Source organism: Sminthopsis crassicaudata, chromosome 4 (assembly GCF_048593235.1).
Source record: "Sminthopsis crassicaudata isolate SCR6 chromosome 4, ASM4859323v1, whole genome shotgun sequence".
Classification (NCBI taxonomy): Eukaryota; Metazoa; Chordata; class Mammalia; order Dasyuromorphia; family Dasyuridae; genus Sminthopsis; species Sminthopsis crassicaudata.
Genome location: NC_133620.1, coordinates 228,298,360 through 228,317,245, shown reverse-complemented (window position 1 = coordinate 228,317,245; position 18,886 = coordinate 228,298,360). Strand labels below are relative to the sequence as shown.

The window sequence follows — 18,886 nt, the reverse complement described above, 5'->3', positions numbered from 1 at the left end:
TAGATCGGATGCAGAAGACTATAGTCCTAGTTCCCAGAACAACGAAATAATGATCACTGTTCTACCTGAGGGCAAATACTCTAGTTTGGAGGCAACCTCCTGGCCTCTCTCTATCTTCCAGCAAATGTGGATCAGCAAGCTGGAGTATGACAAATTTGGGCCATTTAGAATAAATCCAGACAAGAGAAGGGAAGCAGAAAGTACATTTTCTATCTTCTGCCTTAGTAACTGTTCCTTTCTTTCAGTGCAAGTATTTATGAGAGGGAAGGTTTATTTGTACACTGGTTTAAAACCAACTCAAATAAAATTACATGTATTAAAGAAAGGGGACCATGTGTTGAAGGGGGGGGAAAAGATCACTGAAACTTTGAAGAGAACACTTTCCATTGAATGATGAAGTCAGAAACCATACTTCAGAGAGGTAAGAAAAGAGTGAGGGAAAGAGAGAATAAAGCACGGATTATGGTTGGATTTATCATGGTGTTTAGCCATAAAAGCAAGGAGAGATACAGGATAATCGGTAATGGGAATTAATGGATCAAGTGAAGGCTTTTTGAAGATAAGGGAGAAATATTTATGTTTGTAGTCATCAGGGAAGGAGCTAATAGATAGGAAGAGGTTTAAGATTAATGAGAGAGTGGGAATGATAAAGGTAGAAATCGTCCAGAGAAGATGAGGTGGAATGGGAACAGTTGGGCAGGTAAAAGAGCTTGCTCTGGCAAAACGGGCCACTTTTTCATGTGAGACGGGGATAAGGGAGATAGATACTGGCAGAAGGCATCTAAATGATGTGAGATGAGGACAGGAGAAGAAGCAGCTCTCAGTGAATGGTGTCAGTTTGTTTAGTAAAATATTATAGAAGGTTCTCAGCTGAAAGCATAGGCTGAGGAGCCATGGGAGGTTTGAAGAGAGATGAAAAGGTTTGGAAAGGCCAAAATTAACAGAGTATAAATGGGCTATCTTGAACACAGAGAGTGCCCAGGAGAAATCACGTAATTTAAGTTTGTAGCAGTCCCAGTCAGCATAATTGCCTTTATTTATTTTTAAACTTTCTCCAGCTTCATGAGACTGCAATAAGAGAAAAGGAATCAGGAGGTAGTCAAAACTGAAGCTTGTCAGGACAAGACTGGTGATATGAGAAGAGGGCAAAGGATGAGAGAAAAGGGCAGTTGGTAGAGTATAGAACTGGTCTGTCAAGATAGGGAAGAGAAGAAAATGTAGCTAGGGCAGGAGTGATAGACAGCTGGAGAAAGAACTGAGGAGGGAAGGTGAAGATGAAAATGCATATGAAGGAGCAGCTAGGTGGTGCAGTGGATAGAGCACCAGCCTTGAATTCAGGAGGACCAGAGTTCAAATGTGGTCTCAGACACTTAACACTTCCTGGCTGTGTGACCCTGGGCAAGTCACTTAACCCCAGTCTCAGAGGAAAAAAAAAAGAGAGATACCATATAACATAATATTAAATGGGTGATAAGTAAGGATTGAATGGAGCTCAAAGACAAAGAGGTTATTTAGTTACAGTGATAAGTAGCAATATGGACAAAGTAATATTCTGACCCTGTCACTATTCAGTGAGTCAGGGGTATGAGTAGAAAATATATCCCAGCGCTAGAAAAAGTGAAGTCATGTCATGTCAGGAAGGTAAGAGATCTCAGTAAGTATAAAAAGATAGAAGGGGAGAGAAAGGAAAAGGTGTAAGATAAAAGCATTTGTTACATATAAAGAAGGCATTAATGGAAAGCACAGTGAGGATGTTGGGGGTCAATAAAGTTTCCCAATTGGGGCAAAGTTTCCCAATTTTACTTGATATCATAAAGATAACAATAAGTACACAGGCTCTACATTAATTATCCCTCATGCAGTTTTTATTTTCTCAACCATATGTTAACTTCTAGATAATAAGGGCAGATAGGTGATACAAAAGATAAAGAATCAAATCTGAAGTCAGGAAGACAGTTCAAATCTGACCTCAAACATTTACTAGTTGTGTGACCCTGAACAAATCACTTTTAACTACTGTTTGTTTCAGTTTCATTTGTAAAATGGGAAAAATAATAGCACCCATTTTGTAGTTATGAGAACCAAATGAAACAAGAATTATAAACTGCTTAGCACAGTGCTATAATGTTTAATAAATGTTAGCTATTATTATTAATTTAAATTCTTGTACAAGTGGCTGTAGTGTTCTGACTCACAGATAATGCGTTACCAGTGAAAGAATCTTATATTTAAAAGATGAATCTTTGTTTCAGAAAATAATTTTTCCATTTTCCATATTATCTCCCATGCTGCTCTCTTCTTGCTGTCCATTTTAGGCAATTTCTGTCTCTTCTGACAGATGCTTTTATAATCAGTCCCTCTAATCTTTAACCTCTCCTTCTTGTTCTTTCCCAGTAGCAGAGAAATATACCAAGTCTCTTATTCTTAAATAACAAACCAACAAAAGCAAATTCAAAATCTTGATCCTACCATTCGCCCAAGCAATTGTCTCATCTCTACCCTACACCTAGCAAAAGCTCCTCTGCTTCTTGCCTCCACTTCCTCTCCTGTCACTCACTTGTAAATCAGTTACACTCTGGCTTCCTGCTTCCCTACTACTCAACTGAAACTGTTCTATGCAAAGTTACTAATGATCTCTTAATTATCAAATCCAATGGCTTTCTTGACAGTTCCATACTTATTCTTTTGAATTCTCTACACCATCTGGCAGCATCACTCACCTTTCTCCCCAAATAGTTTTTGTTCCACCATTCTTTTTTTAGTTCTATCCTACTTTCCTGACTATTTTATTTCTAAAGTCTTCTTTGCCAGACCTCCATCTATATCATCTCCCCATAATGTGTGTAATCAGAGACTGTCCTATATCTTCTTCTCTTTTCTGTCTTCATTTTCTCTCTCAGTGAGTTCAGATTTGGATATCCAGACCTCTTGAGCTCCAGCTGTGTAATTCCAACTATCCATTGGAATAGGTAATAGATTTCCAATAGATAACATTTCCAAATAAATAATAGGTATCACAATTTCAACAGGACCAAAATGGAACTCATTTTTAAAAATTCCAACCACACCCAGACTCTTAATTTCCCTATTTCTACTGAGGGCACAATGATCCTTCCCATCACCCATACTCAGAACCTGAGAGCTATCCTTGTCCTCTCATTCTGTATACTCCACATATCCAATCACTGTAAAATTCTGTTTCCACTTCTGCAAGATCTCTCTCTTCTTATGGCCCTTTCAATTTCCACAGGCACTATCTATGCCAGTTCAGATCTGGACTACTTCAATAGCATCCTATTGCTCTCCCTATCTCAAATTCCTCCCTTCCACCAATTTAATTTCCACACAACTGCAAAGTTGATATTCTTAAAGACATTAAAAAAAGATATTCTTAAAAATAAAGTTGAACTATATCACTTCTTTGTTTAATAAATATACTAGCCTCCTATTCCTTTGGGACAAAAAACCAAATTTCTCTATTTGGCATTTAATGCACTTCACAATTTGTTTCCAACTACCCTTTTGGTCTTATTATTGATAAATCATGCACTATTTAGTGCTGTTTCTTTTTTGCTGTTTCTTACATTTGCTTCTATCAATCAACAAACATATATTAAACACCAATTCTCTATGCCTTTGCACAGGCATGAGCTAATTAAACTAAATCCTCATGCTTACATAATATTCTTTCCTAAGAGGTCTCTAGGATTCCCTAGTTTCTCTTAAGCACAACTATTTCCCACCAGAGGCCTTTCCTGATCCCTTCAGCAGTGATCCATTACTCTTCTCCAAACTTAATATGCATTCAATATACATATTAATATGTATATAATTAATGTAATACTTAATAATAATATACTACTTAATATGTATTCCTATTGTTTCTGTCTAAAGTGTAAGCTCCTCAAAGGCAGAGAAATATTTTGCTTATTCTTTTCAACTCTAGAGCCTAGCATAGTGCCTGACACTGTGGGAGACATAATAAAGATATATTTAAATGGTTGATTCCTCCTTTTTCAAGTAGGTTTAAAAATTTTATTCACAAAATAGAATACACTAACAACTTAGTCATAATGAATTCCAACACCACTAATTACTTTATTTTTAAGTCACTGCCTTAAATTTTATTACTATAAATCACAAAGGATTTCCAATCTAGAAGTAAAATAATTGACAATGTCAGAGTCTATTTTAAAAGATAGAAATAGCAAATATGTAATAGCAAATTGAGTTAATCCTATCCCATAAGAAATGAGGCTAAAGTTTTTTGCTGCCTTAGAAGCCAACTCTATTTTACATGTTGTACAAATAATCAATTCCATGTAATTTTGTCTTACATGTTCGAAATTAGAAAATAGAGAATTACCTACCCAAAATGGCATCAATATCAACTTCAGGATTGTCTTTCAAAAAGAATTTTTTTAAGTTCTATATTGTCCAAGAAAAAGATGAAAAGAATAAATTGCATGACACAGGATTTCTGCCTATTATTTTACGGTCAGTTCAAAAGTAGCTAAGAGCATTGGGGGAAGAGGGGAAAAATCAGAACAAAATTGTCAATGTTGTAAAATTTACTCATGCATATATCTGGTAAATAAATAAAAACCATTAAAATAAAAATAAAAAGTTAAAAAAAATTTTTTTAAGTAACTAAGAGCAGAGGAAACCTTAAACATAAAGTGAATAAGTTATAAAAATGTATAATGAAATTAAAAAATTAAAATCCAATTAAAATATAAAGTAAAAAAATTCAAAATAGTGATGCCATATCAGAAACAATAGAGCAGCAGGTAACATAAATAATACAAAAGGTGGAAATGAAGATGAAGAAAGATCAATCAAAATGGCTACAAACGATTTAATGAGACAGACACCTTTTAAAAATCAAAGATCTTAAAATATTTTCCTCAATCTAAATCTTGGCTCTTCTATTAACTTATAAATTTGAATGCTCTTCCAAATTAGCTTTTAATTTTTAGGGAGAAACAAAATGGGATGGAAGAAACTTAATCAGCATAGAGCAAATGAGCTTTGGTTCCAGGGTGCTAATATTTAAGAGGAAACTCCCTCCCTTAGGCAATCCACAGCCCTCCCCAAGCCCATTGTTTTGTTTTTTGAAATTTATCACTACAAGGTGGATTATTTCAAAGGTCCTATACCCACTATGTCACCTGTTTTCTAGGGTTCCTATGAGGGCTAGATTTTCTGAGGGATAAGTTCAACTCCCCATTTTACTGCATCTACTATTCGACTTTCTTACACATGAACATTTTGTTTCCCTCTACCAAGTAAATTTGCCCCAAATGCAAATACTCCAAATGATGACTCTAAAGTGCTTCCCAACATATGAGGCACAACTTTCTAATCTTTTCCTTCCCAATATTGTTCTAGAGATCCTATAAAGATACAATTCATTATCTCCAAAGAATCAAAACTGTGCATTACCAAAAAGATAAGGAAGAGAGACAAGGTAGGTTCAAATATGCTACAAGATATTCCTAATGAAGACTTCCAAGCAAGAAGCAGTCTAACAGATTTCTTTCAAGTAATCTACTGCTAGAAAATGCTAGGCAGCAATATGAGAGACAACAGCTTATGTGCTCCACTGGTACCAACATAATGTCCAACAGATGGACAGAAGCTATAGGAAACTAGAGAGGTCCAGAAAGCTTGGCAATGACTATAACTCTGGTCACTTAATCTCTCTCAGTCTCAGTTTTCTTATTTGTAAAATAAGGACAATAATATTACGTACCTGACAAGAATCTAAAAATCAAATGAGATTAACTTATGTAAAATGTTTTATAAGCATAAAAGTGCTATGTAAACATTATCTACAGACAAGGATAGGCACATTAGCCAAACCCTCCAAGAAAAATTTATGGTACAATATGGATAAGAGTTGCTAAAGGTGAATGTATGGATAGAATACTATCTGAATCACTGGAAGAATCATTCACTTCAATGGAATCAGTCACTGAAATATTGTAATACATTAATTAAAATAATTATAAATGAAGGGATTTTACTTTTTCATCTCTGAACTTCCCCATTAAATAACACCACAGAAAATTAGACAAATGCTACTAAACATACAATAATATCTTTAAAAGTGATTTATTTACCTGTCAAAGTCTGAGTTCAGACGCTCAAAATTCTTAACCACTCTGAGGACTTGGACGTCTTGGCCAAGAAAACAAGGTGGCAGTAATCCATGTATATTCAATTGTTGTCTCTCTTCCAAAGTGAAAGCCAATCCCTAAGAATAAATGAATGTAACATAAATCCCTGAAGAAGCACAACAAACAGTAAAACAATAGAAATTCTGCCTTGATTTTTTTAATTAAGGCAAAATGGTTTATTTCAAAGAATACCAGATTAAGAGAGTATTAATAATGTATGATTACAATTATTTACTTTTATTTTTGTGGTGTTATATAAAGATAAAATATATAACTGATAGAAATGAAACTGTTTCAAAACTATGCACTATGCAAATACAAGGAGAAATTGCATTCCAATCATACTGAACTACTTATTGGACACATTAGTACTTTCTTACCTCCCAACCTTGCCTTTTGAAATTCTACTCATCTTTCAATATCCAATGCAAAAATCTTACATGAAGCTTCCACTGATTCTCACAATCGGAAATAATATTTTCCTTCTCCAGCCTTTATGGTATAATATCCATTACTTCACCTTTGTTCTTAGTACACTTATCTAACATTAGCTATTAAATATCTGGTATGTAGTATTGTAAATATGTGTTACATACCCTTTCTTTTATGAAAGAAGACCTATGTCTGAATTATCTTTGTTCTTCCCCCAGAGTATAACACCACTTTATCCATTGACTATTAGTTATATGATCATTTAATCATTGAAAAATTAAATGTTAAACCAGGGATTCTCAAACTATGGCCCCAGGGCCAGACGCCTTTATGGCAAATGGCTGAGGGGCTGAGACAGAGTGTCAGCTTTTGTTTTTACTATAGTCTGGCCTTCCAACAGTCTGAGGGACAGTGACCTGGCCCCCTATTTAAAAAAGTTTGAGGATCACTGTGTTAAGGCAAATTGCTTTAAATATTATGTTCTTTCACAGAATTAAGAATAAAATTAAGAAATAAGAAGAATGAACTATTTCAGGATCTCCCTCTCCCAAAAAAAGGATAATACAACAATGACAGAAATGATCAAAACACAAACCAAGAAGAAAATTACTCCAAAGCATCTATGATCAAAGGCTCAAAGCTTTGATACAAGTTCAATTTGAATTCCTGTAAGAATGAAGTTTAAAAATTGTTATGGGCCAGAATTCTGAACTTGAAATAAGGTACTAAGTGGAATTGATGAGACAATGGTTGTCTAGTTTAGCATGGTGATTAATAGTTCTCTAAGTTCAGTATGACTGATTTAATCTTACAACAAATAATGGTTTCCTAGTGATAAAATGATTGATTTATACTTCGAGTAGAACATACAAGCTAGGAGCCTCAGCTAGAGTCAGGGATTCAGAGGCAGAGAAGAGGCTGGGAGAGAGAGCTAGAGAAGACGAATGCACTGGAAGCTCTCGGAACCAAGGAGACAAAGATCCATTTGGACCATCAGGCTCCTGATGGCAGGCTCTCCTACGTTTTCTCCATTGAAACCAAGACTCCCAGGAGGCTTCTAAGAAAGCTGACCAGCCCCAATCAAGGAGACAATAAAGGATTTGGAATTTAGCACCTGGCTGTTCTTCTGGTAATTACTAAACTGAAATGAAGGCTGCTCCCAAACACCTCCAAGAAAACTGAACCATAAAACACTACAAAAAATGATTTTTAAATTATTTTATAAATGAAAACAATAGAAAAGATTTTGAAAAGAACAAGTGTTAGAGGAAATAATTGGAAAACAAATGAAAAGGAATAAAGAATCAGAAAGAAAATTAATGTTTTGGTATAAAAGATAATATTACCCAAGCAAAAGGCTCTTGAAAATTAGAATGTACTAAATAGAAATTAACATCTCCAAGAGAAAAACATATTTTAAAAAATCAAAGATAAAAAAAAGAGAAAAAATGGAAAGTGTCTCAAATGAAAAAAAAAAAAAGAAATGATAGGGAAAACAGGCAAGGAAAAATAAATTAAGAATCATCATACTACATGAAAACCACAATCATCTCTACCGAAAAAAAGAAGAGCCTAGACACATTTCAAGAAATCACGAAAGAAAACTTCCTGGAACTCTTCAGTCCATAAGGGAAGATAAGAAAAGAATTCACATGTCTTCTCCTGGAAAAAAAACCAGTAAAACAAAATTATAGTTTCCAGGAAAAGCATAGCCCAAATCCAGAGCTTCCAAGACAAGAGGAAAAAAAAATGTATTGCAAGTATCCAGAAAGAAAAGAAAGTTTAAGTACTAAGGAACCACAATCAAGACCACACCAAGATTTGACAGTTACTGATTTAAAAGAGTAAAGATCTTGGAATACTACATTCCAAAAGGCAAGCCATAAGACTTACAATGACGAATTAATCTAGCAAAAGTGAAGAAAATCCTACAATAGAAAAACGAGTCTTAAAAGAAGTAGGGGACCTTCAAGAATTCCTGATGAAAAGATTAGAACTGAGAAAAAAACTCCAAAATACAAACACAAGAGTCAAGGGAAACATAAAAAGATAAATAAAAGCAAACAATACTAAGGGATTAAACAATGATGAACTGTTTACTTTTTAATATAAGAAGATGATGAACATATCCCCTTCAATTCTAACATCATCAGGAATTATAGAGGGAATCTATTAAGACAAGAGAGAGGCCAAGAGAGTGGTTTTGCTGTTTTGATGATCTTAAAAAAGAAAAAGAGAGAAGGGAAGAGGAAACTAATACAATAACAACGAGAAAAGTCAAGAAAAGGGGGAAATTATTTCACATAAACAGTGTACAAACAGAATGCTATAGACAAAAAAGAGAAAGAAGTGAATGGGGGAATTTTACTTTTATCTGAACTATTCAAAGTTCACAAAGTTTATATAATACAAAGCTAGGTGCAAAAATAAATTCCACTCAAAAGCAAAACTGGAAGGGAAAGGTAGAAGGAAAAAGGAAAAGGAAAAAGAAGATAGAGTAAGAGATAGATTGGTCCTAATTAAAATAAAATTCTACTGCAGATAGCAGATCATGAAGATTAAAGAGAGAGAAAAAACAAGAACTTGTGATTGGAATCTGGAAGAGGGAAAGAAAAGAAAGGCAGAATAGCCAAAGTAGATAATATTAAACTCAGAGTATAGATGCTGAGCACGCTCCATGTTCATCATCTTCTTTATAAAAATGGTCAGGACACAAGGAAGAAAAACCTTAAGAGAACAGAATTGTAAAAACACATAATTCACTGTTATACCCGTGAATGGAATTGGAATGAATTCATCTGTAAAAAGGAAAAGAATAACAAAGGATTACAAAGCAGAATCCATCAATATGTTGTGTACAAAAAATACAGCTGAAACTAAGATTCACACAAAGTTAAAAAGAAAATAAGGTAAACTGGAGCAAAAATTATTGTACATCAGGTGAAGTTAAAAAAAGATAAGGGTAGCAATCATGCTCTAAGATGAGGTGGCACCAAAAAGAAGCTTAATTAAGAGATAAATAGGATAATTGCAAAAAGGTGTGTGGGTATGTGGGTGTCAAATGATATAGTATTTAAATATTCATTTATCATGATATAAAATGTCACAAATATTGAAAAGCAGAAGTGTTAAGCAAATCTTTACAGACCACAATGCAACAAAATTATAATTAATAAAGGACTGCTAAAGAAGCAATTACAAATTAACTGCAAACTAAATAATCTAACCTTAAACAATCAGTAGGTCAAAGAACAAATCCTAAAAATCATAGATAATTTCTTTTAAAATAATGACAATAAAGTAACAACATAAAAAAAATTTTAGATGAAGCCAAAGAAAGTATATATCTCTAAACATTTTTATCAATAATAGAGACAAAGTATAGGTTAACAAAATGGGCATATAACTAAAAGAACAAAGAACTAAAATAAAATTTTAAATTCTACTAAAACACCAAGAAAACAAAGGAAGAGATTTACACAACTGAAAGCCAACAAAAAAAATTAATAAGTCAAACTAGAAGCTATTGTTGAAGAAATAAAATATTTTGCTAAACTAATATTAGCTAATTTCATTTTTAGGAAAGATGACATCAAATTATGAATATAAAGATTAAAACGAATATATAACAAATCAAGAAAAAATAAAGGAAATTCTAAGATTTTATCCAATAAAATTGATCAATTAAATTTGCAAAATACAAAATGCCCATCTTAATATAACCAAACAAATGAAATCGCAGAGAAATCAGGAACCAAATGAATTTGAGCAAGTTCAAACATTTAAAGAAAAATTAATTTCAACATTTTTAAAATAGGAAAAGGAACGATTCTGCCAAATTCCTTTTATGATACTAATATTGTATAGTGTGTCTAGTATGCTTAAGGGAGAAATAAAATAAAATATAATAGATTTTCCTTTCAATGTAAATGGCAAATGAAGAGACATGAGATTAACATCTCAAATAAATATGAATGTCCATGAACAAAGGGCAAACTAGACATTTTGTCTGGATATTTCCATTTGTAGATTATAATCCTCAAAATTTCAATGTTCTGGAAGTATAGTTTTCTTCTCTAAACTACTAACATCTGTTCATTTATAATTCAATAATGACACTTAATATAGCCATTTGTTCCTATAAGTTAGAAAACATTGAATATAAAAATTTCTAAATATCTTAAATAAATTTTTATGTCTAACAGATTTCAAATATTTTGTTATGTAAATGACTGATGATGCCATGTGGAAATCTTTTCATATTCTTTGATGTACAATCAGTAGAAAAATGCCTATATGTTGGTGACTATATTTTCCTAGACATATGAAATGCCAATTCAATTCTTTTATTTGGATCTAGAAATCTATGCAAGTTTAAAACACTATTAACTCAGCTCATACTCTTATATACCATAATTAAAAATATCACTTAAGGGGACATAAAATGCCTGAGAAGTGACAGAAATGCATTGATTTAAAACACAAATCTGAGTTTTAAAAGTAATAATTATATATATATATATATATATATATATATATATATATATATATATATATATATATATGTGTGTGTGTGTGCATATATGTGTATGTATGTATGTATGTGACTTCTTATATTGTTCTTGTAATTAAACAGTAGTTAAAAATCCTCTACTCTTTTTATCTTATATCACCATATTTTGAGTTTTCAAGGTTATGTAGATATATATATATATCTTAGTATTAATAAGCATACTCTGTCTAATCACTTGATGATGAAATGTCAGTGTAAATTGAAACATTCTTATCACTAAGGATTGTTTTAGTTTTTATTTCAAAAGATTTCTACCTGAATCTCATCCTAATGTAGCTTCCTGCAAGTGATCTCACACACACACACACATACACACATATACACACACACAAACACACACAGTATGCCTTTTAGTTTTCACTTTGGTTAGTAATGAGTCTCTAATGTAACAGAATATAGCAAAAGCTTTCACTAATATTAAATTTCCAGACTACCTGTGGTTTATGCTTATACTCCAGGTAATGAACTTTTTCCTTTCTTTCCTTTCTTAAAAACAAAACTTTAAATTGGAGATTCACAAAGCAAAAGATATGCTGTTTCACTGCCAAAGGCAGAAAACAGGTTGGTCATTCTTCTAGATTGTGATAATTAATTATTATATCCTCTTAAGAAAATGGATAGACTGTCCAGCAGAAGTGACAATAAAATGCCAGGTGGAAGAGAACAGGAACTATCTTTTCTCTAAACATCAAACAAAAGATTATCAAATGTGTACAAGACAAACTAAACAATTATTAATCATTATTTTATATAATCTGAGACCATTACTGCATAAGAGGAATAAACATATTCCCATATTCTGCGCTCCTTCCTTTAAATGTTTCAAAGAAAACTGCAGTGTTTATCAGAATTTTGATAGGAATGATAAACAGAAATGATTCAACATAAAATGCTACATTAAAGGTTAATACTGGTAAAAATGATCAGAACTAGAAGCATACAAATACAAAAAAAAAAAAAAAAAAAAAAAAAACCAGCCTTGAAAGACCTTAGAACTTTGATCAATGTAATGAAAAAGATTAAAGATGAAACATGATACCCATTTCCTGCTAGAAAAGTGATGACAGATTTAAAGAATGAGAAAGAGCTACGTGGTGCAGTGGATAGAGAGTGCGGGAGGACCTGAGTTCAAATATGACCTCAGACATAACACTTACTAGCTATGTGACCTGGGCAAGTCACATAACTCCAAATGCTTTAGGAAAAAAATAAATAAATAAAAGGAGACAGATTTGTGGATAGGGCCAATATGGAAATTTTGTTTTTCTGGATCCTGAATGGTTATTATATGATGACAAATTCAGTGGAGGGGGTAGAAGAAAGTATGGGAAGGTTAGATATTTACAATATTTGTAAAAATAAATAAATGAATAATTTTAAAAAAGAGAATATCATCCGTCTCACAGATTCTTTTGTAAATAGGCATCACCTATATTTGTTCTATAAGACAAGAGTACATAATGCTCTAAGAATTCCTATTAGGGACTAGAGCTTTCCATCAGCTTTGTGATTTGCTACAAGTCACTACAACATTTACACTTATTTGTTATGTTTATAGCCTAAAACACATCTAGCAGATTATGTAGTATAAAAGAGAATATACCTGAATCATGCAATCTTCTTAAGGAATCTTGATCATTCAACCAATTAATAAGCACTGGCCAAATGCTTATTGTTCCAGGTGCAATGCTTTCTCAAGGAATAATATAAATTAAATAATTTTTGCCTCAAGGGGGGCTCACATTATATTGGGAATATAAAGTCAATACACAATGATTTAAATAAATAAAATAATTAAGAAAGTAAACATAAAATAAACATACAATGATTTGTGGAAAAGGTTATCTCCCTAACAACTGTGAGACATCTTGAAGGAAGCAGCATTTGAGCTAGCTTTAAAGGAATACAGGGGCTCCAAGAGACAGGAGTAGGCAGACCATAGGAGGCAACTTATGGTGCAACAAGAGGGCCAGTTTAAAAGGAGCACAGACTTGTGTATAAAGATTAGAGCAGTGTTAAGATTAGAAAAAAAGAGAATGGAAGCAAAACTAAAGGGCTTTAAGCAGGAATTTTCTGTCATAATAGGAATAATTTATCATAAAAATGGAGAGATACTGAAGTGACAAGTGAGACCAGTTCAGAAATATCAATTTGGCAGCTATGTGAAGGACAGGGTGGAGATAGGAGAGACTTGAGTTAAGGAAGATCAAATACAAGGCAATTACAACAGACCAGATAAGATAAAGGGCCAGGCTGGACTAGGCTATCAACAATGCCATATACTGAGAGAAGGAAAGATTATGAGATGCTGCAGAGGTAAAATCAGCAAGATTCAATAACTGAGTGAGTTCAAGGTGAATAAGCAAAAAAAAAAAAAAAGAAAAAGAACATCACATATAGGTTGAAAATCTGGGTGACTAGGAGAATAGAGATGTTCTTGACACAAAAGGGGACATAAGGAAGAAAGGAGGAAGTTAGAGGAAGGAAAGAATTCTATTCTAGACAAGCTGATTTTGAGAAGCTTATGAAACAAAAATTCCAGTGGGAGCTATCTAACAGACAGCTAGAGATTTGGGCCTAAAGCCCAACAGACAGATAAAAAAAGATGAAGTATGTAGATTTGTTGGCTAGATAGGAAGAGACAGAATAGTGGAGGGGGTGCAGGGGAAGAAATGAGAGAATAGTGAAAACAGTAAAAACACAGAAAGGAAAAACTTTCCTTCTGAAGGGTAAAGAAACCAAAGTTAGAGAATTTGAAAAACAACTTGCCTAGGATTATACAAATAATAATAAAATGAGGACTTTTGACTCCAAGTACAATACTTTTTCCATTATATCTATTTTCCCACATCGCTGTAATTCTTAATAGTATAAATCTATTTTTTAAACATTATAAACAGAAAGCCCTAAGGGAACTGAAAAACTCAATTATACCTAGTGTAAAAATATTCTTCACATTCCACATATATCCTCTTTACTCTTGTCAAGAATTTTCATTTATTTCCTATCATACACTCTGCTGTTCTTGCTTTACCTTCTTAATGAACTTACTACAATATATGTGGCTACAATAAATCAGCAAGATGTCTAGTTATGCATTTTCTGAAGGGAAATAATTACTCATATGTTTTTAAATTAAATTGGGGGAGAAATATCTTATTGCTCTGTAGAATGTGTATGGAATTCCTAACAAAATCATCCTTCCCTTATTCTGGGCCCCTTTTGATTTCTGGGGAAAAAATTAAAGATTTTTAGTATTGCTACGCCCTGTGTTACTATACCAGCAAAGAGAACTCAGATACAAGCTATAATTTTCTAATAACCTATTATGATAAATGCAAATATTCAATCTACACCAAAAATCAAAGATTCCATTACAAATCTTTTTAATTTCACTAAAAAGTAATCTTTGTTTCCCAAAGCAAGTAATCTCTCCCATGTAACTGAAGATACATTGTTCTACCAAAGTATTGTGTAGACTTTAGAAATAAATTCTGTTATTAATATTGATAAAAGAAATTTCCTGAAGTTTCTTTGTCATTAAGTATGACAAAATATGAAAACCATAAAATATTTTATAACTATAAAATATGTCCAACATATTTGAGCTCCTCTTTCCTATTCCACTCTCCTCCAAAATGTATTTCAGACATCTTCATCAACTTTTAGTTAAAGATATTGAACTGTCAAAATGTAAATAATACAGAGAGACTATAATATGATAAACTAAATCAGTCTTTTATAATAGTATAAATAACCCAATAGGAGGCTTTGATAACTAAAAAGGAAGAAGGGAAGAATACTGGGAAAACTGAGGAGATGGTGATGAGGCAGAAAATTAGGTAAAATTAGTGTTCTCCAAATGTGTTTCTTGTACACAGCATATTGTAGTACCTATTCTATGTGTTTTTTGATATGTTTTATGGATAATTTTGACGAGGAAATCCCAAAACTCTTAAAAGAGAAAAACTCCTTGGACTCTGCCTCAGGGAGGGGACTCCACCCTAAGCACAAACAGTTTTCATCTTTGTTTTCTGGCTCAGTCTGGAAACCCATGGAATTCAATTCAAATTCTAACCCTGGGACTCCACTCACAAGCCCCCTTCAGCTTGTAGCCAAAGCCCCCTATTATAAAAGAGCCAGACTGGAGCCCTGTCTTTGAAGCCTTACGCCTGGCATGTCAAAGGATCTCTGCCCACTAGGACCCTGGTTCTGGTGCCCTTTTATCTCTACCTTCAACTTTACTGGACCCTGGTTCTGGTGCCTTTTTATCTCTACCTTCAACTTTACTAACTAGAATCTACTTCCAAACCCCATAATAAACCTCTTTTATCAATCTAGGTTTTCAGGTCTGTAAATTCTTTTACGGGGGACTCTTGCGTGGCTACTAGACCTGTTTTAACTCTGTATTCTTGCGCCAAATCTATAGGGGTTGCAGGGGAGCTCTATTTGACTCCCTATACCCTGAACCTGCCACTAGACCTCAATTAAATCTAATTTCATTTAGTTACCCCTTATCTAGACCTTATCAATTTCATCCCATTCACAATTACACTTAAGATAACCAACTATTTCCCTCTATCTTCTTTTTTTCTTCTTGTTTCTTTCTCTGTCTCACACTCCTTTCACCTATTCTTCCTCACAAGTGTTTTATTTCTTAACTAGAACTTTCCCCAGTCCATTTTTTTCCCACCTCTCTCCACCATTCCCATTCCTTTTCTATAGGGTAAGATAGTTTCTTATAGCCAACTGAATTTGCATGTCGTTTTTTCTTAGGGCCAGTTCTGATGAGATTAAAATTCAAGCATTTCTCATCTCTCCTATCCTCCCTCCCCCATCTTCCTCTTCATATAATTGCTCTTTTGCCTTCTTTCTAAGTGAGATAATTTGCCTCATTATGTCTCCCTTCCCTTTTCTCCCAGTAAAATCATTTTTTTGTTTTTTTGAAACATCATCCCTTAATTTTCCTTCATGCCATGCCGTCATAGGCAATAACATATTACAAACCCTCTGGTTCTTCAATATAGAAGTTGCTAGATTTTGTGTAATCCTGACTACAGATCCACAATCTCCGAATTGGTGTCTACCTCCCTCCTTGGTTTGGGAACTCTAGATTTTGACTGATATTCCTAGGAGTTTTCGTTTTGGAATGTCTTTTGGGTAATGATTGATGGATTCTTTCCATTTTTATTTTGCTCTCTGTTTTTAGGGTAGTAGAATGATATCCAGCTTCTTTTTTTTTTTTTTTTTTCTTATGGCTTTCAAGTAGTCTGTGAAATGCCAATAACAGACTAGTTGTATTGGCTCTCACAGAGACCATGAAAGCAAGAAAAGACAGAAAACAAGATTCTCTATTGTGTCAATGTTCTCCATATTTCCAAAATTATTAAGGAAAAATAAAGAAACATAAAGCAGATAAATCAATCAGTGCATGAAGGGACAATGTTTTGTGTACTGATAGAAACTAGTCATTCTCTATAGAAAAAGTTTCACCCCTTTGCTATCCTGATTAATGATACACATACAACACACTCATTCCTAATTCTTCTCAGACTTTGGTGGTCTGCTGGCTGACATTTTAAGGGGGGAGGTTTAAGAGGGATTCAGAGCCAGGTCAAGATAAACTCGAATCCTGCAGCTAAGCAGGTATTGCTATGTAGTTGTTGCCTGGAGAGGCATAGTAGTCTAATAATTCTTAAATTAATTTTTCTTTATCTATTGATCTTGATCTTTTCCAGGACAGTGGTTTTTTCAGTGAGAAATTTCATGTTTTGTTTTACTTTTCATTCTTTTGATGTGATTTTTATTGTTTTGCAGTGCCTCAAAGAGTCATTATCTTCTATTTGTCCAGATCTGATTTTTAAGGAAATATTTTCTTCAATGAAGAATTTTTGTACTTCCTTTTCTCTTTGACCAATTCTATTTTTATTAAGGAGTTGTTTTCTTAAGTGAATTTTTGTATGTCTTTTTCTATGTTTTTTGTGCTTCCATTACCAAACTATTGGCTCTTTTTTCATAATTCTCCTGCATTATTTATTTCTTTTCCCAATTTTTCTTCTCCTTTTATTTGCTTTAATTAAAAAAACAAAAAACTTCTTCCATGATTTCCTTTTGGGCTTGAAACCAATTCAGGCTTTCTTTGAGGCTTTGCATGTAATTATTTTCTTTTGTTTGGAAAATTTGGGAGGCTTCAGGTGGGTTCCTTTTTCTCTTCCATCTTGGCACAGAAATCTCTATCCTTATTTTCAAATCTGTTGCAGAGTATATGGATATAGAGTCTACAAGGATAAAAAAATATCTTATTTTTTTTTTTTTTTTTTTTTTTTTGGCTGAGGCAATTGAGGTTAAATGACTTTCCCAGGGTCATACCACCACAGCTAGAATTAAGCTACAATCTCAGGCCAGATTTGAACTTAGGTCCTCCAGACTTCAGAACTAGTGCAGTAGATATACTGCGCCACATAGCTGCCCCTAAAAAATAACTTTGAATTACATCAATATTTAACCCATTTCTGAAGAATTGAAAGTTGAGGATTTCTCAGAGGGCAATAGGTACAAGGTGGATGTAAGCCCCTTATAACACATTATACAAATGAGGATTTATGCAGAAGTAGTACAAAAGTGGTCATCAGCTATTTACTTCTTGTTGACTAGGATACTGGTAGAACTAAGGAACTATAAATTAATCTCTCATACTCCCAGAATACTAATCTAGATTGTTATTGCCATTTCATTACAGACTTGTACCAAAACAACATGCAATCAAGGTAAGATCTATAACTGTGATTTATTTTTGAAAGTATCGTAGTAAGTGTAGTAATAGTGTCCTTTTGTCTTCCACAGCCCAGCCAGTGTCATTTGGATAATCCGGCTTCAGTAAGATAATGTGGAAAACAGAAGTGCTAGCATCTACTGGGTGATATAGCTCTACTAGCAAGGAGAGTGCTAATAATAGCATTAGGATAGTGGGAAAAGGTGCCCTAGGAGGAAAGCACTAGTAACATTGAGATGATGCCTTTGACTTTGACACTTAGCATGCCGGTGTCAGCTCCAGAACTACCTGCTGGGAGAGTGCAAAGGATCATGCTACCTTAGTTATCAGCCAGAGGTCAGTAAGGTGAGCCCCAATCAGCTACTGGCAAGTTCCAGCAGCAATACAAAGGTAAGTAAATATAAGCTCATTCCCCAATTAGCCAGAGAGTTAGCTGAAGCAGCTGGAGGTCTTAGCCAGCAGAGTGGGCCTACTAGAAGGTTCAACTTACCTGCTATTGCTGGTCAGGGGCACAGTGTTGTGAGGTAGGATACTAAGGAAGCTGGACAGGTATTGTGGTGCCACAGTTCTCTTTTAATATCCTGACCCAGTTTCCCTAATTGTATTATTCAGTTACTGGGTCTCAGGTTATAACCATTCCCTCTTAATGTTAGGATAAAGGTCTTATATCTTAGACCTTAGGCATAGTCATTCCCTTTTAATGTTTGATGGGATAAAGGTCTTTATCTATTTTAGACATCATTAGAATATTAGGAGCCTCTCCAGTACTTCTCTTCATTTTGTCACCCTCATTCTAGGTTCCTCCCCCCATTAGGTCATCCCTATCCAGGTACCTCCCCCATTACATCATTGTTCTTTTAACCCTATAAAAGAATCTTGTATCCAATATTCATGGCTGGATTCTTTGAGACGATAGTCTGTTCAGCC

The 18,886-nt window shown here is 33.8% G+C and overlaps 1 protein-coding gene across 1 annotated transcript in view; it reads right to left on the bottom strand.

The window, feature by feature from the left end:
- ME1 (malic enzyme 1) overlaps positions 1-18,886 on the bottom strand; it is a 237,775-nt gene that overhangs the window by 190,489 nt on the left and 28,400 nt on the right. Inside the window, exon 2 of the mRNA XM_074310410.1 lies at positions 6,126-6,259. Within this exon, the coding sequence (XP_074166511.1) occupies positions 6,126-6,259 (134 nt within the window). The remainder of the gene's footprint in view (positions 1-6,125; positions 6,260-18,886) is intronic.